We start from the raw sequence: 10,390 nt of genomic DNA, 5'->3' as shown, positions 1-10,390 counted from the left end.
TATTTTTCTGTCAGCAGAAAAAACAAGTGAAAGCACAGCTGGCATTTTCCAAGGGGTGCACTGAGTCTAAGGAGGCTGCGAACCACTGGTTTAGTGTAATCTCCTTCCTCTTCCATTGCTTTGGGATGCAGTTTTTAAAGAATCCTTTTGGGTGATCGCGGCTTAGAACAGGGGTTCTCCAACCCGTTCAGACAACCTCTTAAAACAGAGATTGCTTTGTGGACTCCTCTACCAGTCCCATTTTTGACTACTTGCTCCCCTCACCTCTGCAGTTTGCTAATGTATAATATCACTGTGGCAGCTACATTAATTGCATGCATGGGGAGGCAATATCAAGAAAGCATGTCATGTATATTTAGCTTTGTTTTAATGGCATTTATCCACCGGAAGCAAGGAAGAGAGCAGCACCGCCGGGGTAGTCATCTCTCTTTGGATCATGGGAAAGTGCATCATAGACCATGGGCATAGTCCACAGATAACAGATTGGACACTTCAGAAAACTTCTATAAGAGATTTTTTTTTTTTAAATCTGAGTGACAAGTGAGCGGCTTGAAATGACTGGGAAAAATGCCACTTCTGTCTTCAGTACTTTCACCGTTGGCCTGGTCCAAAGCCAAGAGAGACTTCTGTTGACTTCCACAAGCATGGGATCAGGCCCCAGATTCAGAGGATCCTCTCGCTCACCGCTAACAACAGCTGATTCGTGTGTCCTGAAGGCTCACAGAATGGGCCAGCAGCCATGAAAGCTAATTTCTGTATCAAACCCTTATGTTACAGTCACTACTGAATCATTGACTGTGACAGAGCTGTGAGTTGAGAAGCACTGTGAGGAATAAAAGGTTTGCTTGCGGTAAGTGGGAAGAGTAACAAGCAAGCTACCCAAAGGCTGAAGCCAAGGTGAGAATAAAAACAAAAGCTTCCCTTAACTCACAATATTTATTTCTAAAGGTGAAAAGAAATATTTTTTGAAGGCTTAACATTTCATATTAAAAGGCTGAACTCCAGTGATTTGGCAAAAACTCCCCTATCTAGGAAAGATTTCATATCAGCCAAGCTGTTAAGCAGTGGTTGTCATGGAAACAGGATGTATTCAAATGATATGGGTAGCGATATACTGTATTTAGGGTTTTCTTCATTTGCTGCAAATTGGGAACAAGTCAGAGCTCAAATATGTTACATAACTTTGGAAAAGAGGAGCCTGCACATTCTACATTTTTGGGGGCAAGGTCCGAGCCCTGTCCCATACGGGGATACATAACCATCTCACAGGTTGAGATCCACATGAATCCACAAATTAAATTAGGTTTGTGAGTCCAGAGTTCACCATAAGCCATGTCTTTCCTGCCTTTTGAATGAGAAGCAATTTGAATGGAATTTCCTATTTGTTTCACACCTTGGCCAGAGCAGGTTTCTCTCCCATAAGCTTTAGGAAGTGCCCAGTTCTCCTCCTGGTTGCCTTGGGTCAGCTTCCAAGCAGCTCATAAGACATACAGCAGCCCTTGCTAAACCTTTTGCTCCTCGCTACATTTACACGGACAAAGGACAGCTTCTTTTCAGCCGTGTTGTTTGCAAACTTAGCAAAAAAGTACATGCGCAGCATGACTGTCAAAGCTGTAATTTGTTCAAACCAGAACCAAAAACCTCAATGGCCCCTCCCAAGCTCCTCTCCATTAAATATCAGACTCCTATTAAGATATTGTTCGTATATGATGTTGAATGAACCTCAGTAAAGACTATGCTCAAACTATATTCCTATTTCCTGCCTTCTGCTGTTTTAGCCCTGGAGTTATTTTTCATTAAATTTGCAAGAATTGTGCTTATATAATGAGAGGGGAATACACTTTTTAGTGCAGATAGAATTGTTTCTGTTCAGATTAATAGAATCAAAATCACTTTTGGTCAAGAAACTAAGCTTGGTAATTTCAGCCTGAAAGGGGAAAAAAAAGATTGAAAGAAAAAAAGAGAGAAACAGAGTTACAATGGAAACAGTCATGCAGCTTTTATAATAGCAGTGTTCAAGGGAAAATATTTTGAATGGCCTCCCAACGGAGCAGGAAATCCTGGTTGCTTGGTTGAAGCTGCTCTTTAAGTAAAGGTCAAATAAACTGAAGTCTTTGGTCTTAACGTTGTTACATAAATGAACACAATGTAAAAGCTTTCATTCAAGGGTTAGGATATTTCAGTACCTCTTGCTCCACTGGTTGGGAGCAGAAGATCTTGCATTTCTCTCATCTCTGTTCATAGATGCTTGTGCGGTGGCTATGCTTGTGATATCCTCTTTGATGAAAGAACAAGATTTGGAGGTAAATTTATTGGACTAACTGTCTAGTCGGGAAGAGATGTCAGACGGGCTTTCAGGCACAAAGTCCTTCCTTGGATTTGGGAAAGAAGCAGATGCTAAATACCAGGTAGATGTATTTCTTTTTTTGTTTAATCCCATAATGTCTATGGGCATGGTCACTTAAAAAAAAACAAACCCAAAAAACCCCCTCCCATAGTCCTCTTTGATGGCATTTGAGAACGGAGAAAAATGTGGGCCTGATTCAAAGTCTATTGAAGGTAACAAAGATTTCTATTGATGTAAGTCAGTTTTAGATCAGAGTCTTATAAGCTTGAAACACAAAGAAATTAACATTTTTTTTAAAATGGATACATTTTAAAGATTAAAGGCTACCAAGTTCAAACCAATCGTGTTCCTTAGTTCAGACTGAAATTACACCTTACAAACACAAGTGTTGCTGCATGCATTTCTTTTTCATGTAAAAAGCTAAAAATAAACCAAATGGGCCTATTTAGCTTGGTCAGATCAAACTTCATCCAACAGATTTCTCCAGTATTGAGCACATCCTAGCAATAACATCCAGCTCAGGCAAGGTCTTCCAGTCTAAAGTGGGGATAACAGCACGGGTACCAAATTATGACTGAGAACAGAAACAGGATCCCCCTCTCCTATTAAATTCTTCATATATCATGTTAGACTGAATTTGTACAAAATCCACTGAAAATACAAATGGTTGTTAGTATCCTGGCAACACCACAATTTCCATGTGGACTTCGTTCTGGGTAGTAATAGTAGTTTCGGTTTCATCAGCACAGTAGCACTTTAGAAACCATTTATGTGACTCACAAAACTATTTAAAAAGCCTAATAATATTTACTGAAGTATTTGCCTTACAGAGCCACAACAAGTAGGGCAAAATGGAGAACTACACAGTAGGACACTGTCTTTATGAAGCTCAAACATACTCTCATTTAAATCCAGTCCCATTTGCTTCGGTGGGGACAGGAGAAGGGTAACCACCGAGAGCTTTGTGGAAGTCAGAAGCCAGCTGGAGCTCCAGACTACATGGTCCTTCCCAACACATAAACGTGTACTGAAAAACTGAAATGGGGTTTAAATGCAATAGAGGGACTTTGCATACAGCTCTACTACAGGGGGTGGATTTTGCCTTGTGTGCATCATTCTCAAGCCTAAATTTTGTTTTCACTGTGAGAATTTTGGAGGGCTCAAAACCCCCCCCCAAAACCATAAACCTCTTTGGCCCTTTTCCAGAAAATTCACATGGGTCCAATTTTTCTCACATGAATAAGGGCTGCAGATTTAGCACGTAGGGCTCTCAGCTATGAACAACAACATTCTGGATGACTCGAGTCCCCTGGTTGCCACAGCAGTGAACAGACTGCTTCTGTTTATTTCCCATGTGTTTACACATTTTAGGTTGGCTATTTTAAGGAGATACCTTTTCCTCCTTCTAAATCAGCTCTGGGTCACCATGAATTGGACTGCTTGTTACAAACACCGCCAAAACTGCCAAACCGAACCTAATTAGGACATTAGAAGGGAAGGGTGTGCATGCGCACACACTCCCACACCCCCCACAAGGAGTAAAAACAGGTTAAAACAACGGATTCCATCTGATACCTGGGAATTTTGGGGAATTTTGACATTTAAACTCAAGGTGTGATACAGTCTCAAATTTTGGTCCCAGTGTTCACTCAGCTCCTGTCTGCATCACAGGGTGCATATTTCCTGACAGTTTCTAGCTGACATCTCAAGCTGTCCGTCAGGAAAACCTCTTACCAGAAAGATAAAGGTCTATTTAACTAATAGATTCCTGTTCATCGGCTATTTTAAAAGCTAACCCCCCCCAAAACATAGCACGATAAAATGTTTTAAATGCTTTACTTAATAACCTACAAAGGCTTACAATAGACTTCTGACCACTTGTAAAAAAAAAAATAGAAAAAAGTCCGTTTCTAATTTGGACTCCCCAAACAATGGCTCAATTTTGGATTCAATAGCATCAGGCAAGCAGGAATACCAGTTAACATGAGAGTAGAAAAAGCTTTCAGATAACATTCTCCATGTAGTAAGCTTGCTAAGATATTATGCATAAAATTATGGTGTGAAACCTACCTGAGAACTGTATCACTGGGAAAACGGAATTACTGGTAATCAGAACAAAAAACACTGTACAAATCTATTTAAGTGATTGCTGTTTGGTAGATTCATGCAGAGTGAAGACTCTGCAAGGGCAGATTATGATCTGCTGACCATAAATAATTGCATTATTATTACTGCTAGTATGCCAAATAATTCTTCCCAAGTATGAGGTCAAATCCAGTACTATTCCAAAATGGGAAACTGACTTAACAAAGTACATGATAAAGTCAGAGTTAGGCTAATTTTAGCTAGTATAAGGAAAAAATAGAATAAAAATGAAGGTGCTTCAACTTGTCAATTAGAAATCATTATTGGGCCTTCTTCTGTACCTAGCAAGAGTAGCAGTTGCATTGATTTCCACAGGACTTCTCTTAAACATAGGCACGAATGCTCACAGTACAAAGAAAGCTGAGGGCACCTCCGCTAGGCACCACAGTGCCTAACTTTTAGGTACCTCGCACCCAAAATGGGATCCAAACCCAGAATTAGGCACCTAAACTCTCTACAGAAAATGGAAGAATTAAGCCCACAAAAGCAGATATCCAGAAGACCCAGATGCAGAGGCTGGAGCCATGTAACACTAGCGCAGAAGAGGGGAGTATATTCAGGAGGAGGGATCTTGCCCCCCTTCCAGAGTTGAGCAGCATTAATGGCCTGTGGGCATTCATTCATTCAGACCCAGGGACACAAACTCACTCCTAGTTCAACTGGGCAAAAATGATGCCCCCTGTTACCCATAATATAATATGTGGCCTAAAAACCTCTGGCAATGACAGCAAAGCTGAGCCTCAGTCTGGAGCACTCTCTGTTTAATTATTAAAGAAGCTTGCAAACCACTTTTCTGCTGCTGTCTGTAGCAGGACCATGGCCCAGGGGCATCTTTGACTCCCCTGGTGTCTGCGCGACTCCCTCCTTCCCACTCTGGCTCCATGGGGCACCCTCCCATTTCTGTACCTGCCACACCTTGATGGAGTTGTTGCGGTGTTAAGGGATGCTGCCCATGGGTCACTTTAGCTGGATGGTATGTCTTGTACCTGGTTGGCCCCAATCTTGCCCCTCAGGCACTTAGTTATGGCCTTCCTGGCCCTATCAGTGCCTCAGGGCACTGGTTGCATTATGGGCTAAATTCATAGCCTCCATCCTTCCCTGTAGCAATGCCCATGCCTTGCAAATGTTACTTGATGTTTGTTTGGAGCCCCCCCCCCGCTACTTTTACTCAGACAAAGGACAGCTTCTTTCAGTAGTGTTGTTTGCAAACTTAGTAAAAAACTACATGCACAGCATGACTTTCAAAGTTGTAATTTGTTCAGACCAGAACCAAAAACTCAATGGCACCTCTCAAGCTCCTCTTCTTTAAATATCAGACTCCTATTAAGATATTGTTTGTATATATCCCTCCCCCCCACCCCACCCAACCCCAATGAAGCTTTCAGCCTTCAGGCCTTGGCCTGCACCCACCCACAGCCCTTTGTCCCTGACCCCAGGCTAGGTTGCCTGATTTGAGTGCCACACCAGGCACCCCTCCGCAGCCTCCACGCCTCCCCCATAGCCCCATGGTTCTCTAGAATTGTTGCATAAATTGCTGATTTTATCCCCTGGAGGCTAGTCCAATTCACCTCTAGAAGAGAGTCACACTTTCAGGCTGGATCCAACTCTATTTTATTGCTTGCAAGCAGGCCGACAGAGGAGCTTGTTGCTCAGATCAGTGTCGACCCTAAACAAAGAGCGCACGTGGCTTTTATTGAGCTAGCATTTTTTGTAGCTGGCGTGTTACATTTTGATTGGTCATTACCCTGTGATACCCTGGGAGCGCTCTCTCTCAAAAGCCAGTGGCATTAATATAACAAACAGATAATCCTCAAAGGTTGTAAACTATCTGCTGGCCTGAGGTAGGCCTGCTTTGTTGCAAAGGATGGGTGCTGTGTGTCCCTCCCTCTGTGTTTCAAATGCTTCAGATGCTTCCCAGACACTACAAACTTGCTGCCGTCCTAGAGTGCTTGAAGGAGATGCCCATGTTGGAAATGCAAGGAGGCATGCGTTATCTTAGATTTGTTATCCTGACAAATATCATTGCAAACAGGCATGTCTAGCTGGAAAAATATCCCGGCCTCTTATGGGTGGCCAAATGCCACTTACTTTTAGGAAACAAAAGCAAACAGGTTCTGTCTCCCTCAGAAGAGCTGTCCAACCAAGCCATCAAAGACTAAACCTCATCCTTTCACCCTGTGTTGCCAGTCCTAAATGCAGTGATCTGATGACAACATAAAAAGTCTGTACAGGGGCCTCCTTCCTACCAGCTCCTCTATTGTCCTCTACTGCAAGGGCCTGATTTAGTGGGGGTTGGAAGAGGGATAGTAGCAGATCAGTCAACCCCCCAGGGCACTGGGAGAGAAGATATTCATTCCTCTTAGCCCCCTCGGTTTCACTGCCTGTATATTCAGCTCTGCACTCAGATGTTATGGGAGCCATTAAAGATGGACGCAGCCTGCCTGTGTGTGCAGGTAATTAATAGCACACCTATTTCATTTGAAGAATTTATAATCTCATCTGCTGAAGCAGGGGATTTTGAGCTTGAGAAGCATAACAGTTTCAGAGCAAATCGCTGGTAGAGCTTCTGAATGCAGCAAACTGCTTATCCCTGGACTAAGGTACTTACGGCACCTTTGTATCTCCTCAAGCTCATTACCTCCAGAATAAAGTGCTGAGAAACTAGGTGCACAAGCTGAACAGCTGTGGTTCAAGCTGACTACAGTACTGACAAAACCTGGGGGGCCGGCGAGCTGAATAAGCCAAAGAGTTGTGAGTCAGGGAACTGAAGGGGTTGAGTTTCATTTTTCCTTTTGTGTGTCAGCCTAAACTGACAGTCTTTCCCTTCTGCTTGAAGACAACCACAAGGTTTATTTAAACACTTGGGGGTAGCTGGCTTGACTATGATTAAAGCATACCACTGAACCCAGACCCAGACTCTTTCCTCAGCCTGGACCTGGGATGCACGTGCATGCTTTCTACTGCCTTCATGTCCAGAGTGAGTTAACCGGCCCTGGAGAATCCAGCACAGCCCCGTAGCTCTGTCATAGAGCAGACTGGATGAAGGGGGGTTATCTAAGGTCTTTTTCTCATGGTTGACTTCTACTGCACTCATCATTTGCACCTGTGCAAAGAGCTGTGCAATGCAACCCAATCATTTATCGCAGAGGGTGGCATGGAAAAGTGGACGGAGGCAGGAAGAAATTTTGTATCCCATGGCAATTTTCTGTGCAAAATTTTGACATAAATGACTTTTTTTTCTCTCAACATGCACCGCCCCATGGCAGGACCTGAAATAGCCACTTAATACTTGTGTCGAAAGGCATGGTATTTGCTGATATTTCTATGTCCCTTGTAACAGAGGAACTGCGCCACAAAAGGTTTGTTTCTGAAGAACAGCGTGTTACCAAACTGTGCAGCGTGTCAACCTTAGAAAAGCCAGTGAGAGAAGTGAATACCAAGGGCCTATTCTTCCCTGCTCCTTTTCTTCCCTGTCCATTGAATGAGCTCTCAAAAGATCCATCACAGAGAAAGTGAGTGCCAAAGAACTTTCAGCGAGTGTCGTGCATGGAGGCATCCGCAGTCATGATACCTGTGTCTGGTTATTTCCAGTCAAAATAATCTCCTACTCAATTAATGGAGAAGAATAGAGAAGCCAAGCCTGACTCACAATCACATGGGGGAAAATGAGAGTAGCTGCTCCAGTTCAAAACATTCAGCTCGCTGTGGAGGAGGATTAGCGTCATTGTGGAACTGTACTCTCTCTTTCTCTCTCTGCAACAGCCATAGGATCATAATAGTGAGAGATGGAAAAAGTCCCATTAAATCATTGAAGCCATTTCCCTCCTAAGGCAAAAAAACCCCCATCTCCTAGTAGGGGACATATAAGGTATTAAACAGCCAGGGATAATCCCTTGAAAAATCTGATATGTAATTGTCAGATATCCCTGGACCATGCAGACCTGCAGGCATGTTTGGTGGCTTGGTGGCAAGGTATTGTGCTCCAGCTAAGGGTGGCATTAATCTACTCATCCTCCAGTATCTCTGAGCTACTGGGAGAGAATACCCTGATCATACTGTACATTGCTGAGCTAATACTTCTATGCTTAACTCTAAATTGACTGACAGCAAAGCTTACTTGCGCCAGTCGTGGCAGTCCTGAGCGTCCCATCTCTGACCCAGCAACAGGAGCTTCTCCAAGTGGGAGACAGGGATAAATGGTTAGGGATTTGCTATACTTGGGAACCACTGCACTGTATGATATTGTCTGCTGCAGGGAAGTATACAAAGCAATCGTGTCAAGCAGTACTATAAAGGTGGCAGATTTGCACTGTTCACGTTAGTTTAATTTCCTTATGTAATCGGTATGTTTGTATCACTTGCTGTTCTACAGTTGTCCCAAAGTATCATCACATTTGGGAAGAGCTCCCTGTAAACATCCATAAAGCTACCTCATTATGTCCCTTGAAATCCCTCGTTCATACTCTCCTTTGCAGCAACGCCTACAGAAAACCTGACAACAGTCAGGCTGCTATTGTGCTGATAACGTTCTGACCGCCCTAGTCTTGTTGTTTCCTTGTGCTCTACCATCTGTCTGTGTTATATCCTCTCCGGTCTCTCGTCTCATAGTTAGATGGTAAGATCCCTAGAGGCAGGGACTGTCTTTTTGTTCTGTGTTTGTACAGCATTTTGGTCTTTGACTCATGCCTCTAGGTGATATCATGCTGCAAATAACAAGCTGCAACAGTTGTCCAGAAGTGACACTCAGTGAGTCAGTGGAATGTGAAACTCTCCCATGTCATCAGAGATGGTGCAGGAGACCAACATGGCTCTGCCATTTCTGTCTATCTTGGGTTACTCCAGATGTTTTCCTCCTTCGAGAGGTGCTCAGTGGAGGGATTCTTGCAGCTGGCCCCTCCAGCTGCCAAATGGCTCCTCCACCATGGCAAAGACTGGCTTCATTCTCCTTACTCGTTTTGGGGGATGTCCCTCTTCTTTCCTGGATAACTTGAATAGTCTGCAACAGCTGTTTCTTCAAAGCCCAGTATTTCAGCTTCCTGTCCCAGTCCCCATTTTTCCTTGCAGACTATTTAAGGCAGTGCAAAGAGAATGTGAATAGGCAGCCAATTAAAATGTACCAAACTGGAAAGGTCAAAGAAATTCATCTAATTTTTGTGGCAACATTTTGTAAGGAAAAGAAGAATAGCGCATCATGAATCTTGCTTTGTGAAAATGATTGAAAGGAGAAAGGGAAATAGCTGAGCGCACTCGTTACAAAGCTTTGGAAGTCAATTTTTGTCCTCAGATGGTATTTCAGCTTTGCATACTGAATGAATGCACAGAACTATTTGCTTCATGGCTCTTGTCAAGAAACCACCTCATTGCTTCCCATCAAACATTTTCAAGCCCACGTGCATGTTGGGAAGAAAGAACTTGGTCATACACTGCCTCGCACCTCATGTAGTCATCTATGCTCTCACAATTGCGTGCAGTGCTCTGGACATTTCACAGAGCCCTGACATCTCGCAGTAGTACTGACCAGGCTGTCAAGATTTGGGAATAGCTCCTATGCCACCTTCCTCTGGACAGCCAGCATGGGAGCTCCCTGGCTATGCCAATTGCTGGGTGCCCAGCCCCACTGTTGGGGAGTAGAAAGGGCACTTGTGTGAGCTGTTGCATGTCTTATGAGATGTTCAGATGCTGACCCAAGGCAGCCAGAGGTGCAAAATGGTGCAGAAGCAGGCCCTGGTGCCGGGGAGAGTCTAACTGCCCCGCACAGCTACACAGTTGTGGGAACACTGCCATTCTGCATGGCAAAAATGGTTCAACTCTGGGCAGCCTCCACTCTCGGCTTAGCCCTTTGTGATATGGAGGGCAACTGAGGCACCGAGATCCTTAGCTTTCTCCTGAATGGCACGG

General features: G+C 43.8%; 1 protein-coding gene across 1 annotated transcript in view; it reads left to right on the top strand.

The window, feature by feature from the left end:
• The first annotated feature begins 7,795 nt into the window (after positions 1–7,795).
• GPR27 (G protein-coupled receptor 27) overlaps positions 7,796–10,390 on the top strand; it is a 13,090-nt gene continuing 10,495 nt past the window's right edge. The window contains exon 1 of the mRNA XM_019504580.1: positions 7,796–7,851. Within this exon, the coding sequence (XP_019360125.1) occupies positions 7,796–7,851 (56 nt within the window). The remainder of the gene's footprint in view (positions 7,852–10,390) is intronic.

The sequence above is a fragment of the Gavialis gangeticus genome, unplaced genomic scaffold (genome assembly GCF_001723915.1).
Source record: "Gavialis gangeticus isolate Ggan-Ray unplaced genomic scaffold, GavGan_comp1, whole genome shotgun sequence".
Classification (NCBI taxonomy): domain Eukaryota; kingdom Metazoa; phylum Chordata; order Crocodylia; family Gavialidae; genus Gavialis; species Gavialis gangeticus.
Note: the sequence above shows the minus strand (reverse complement) of the source record. Positions and strands in the feature narration are given on the sequence as shown.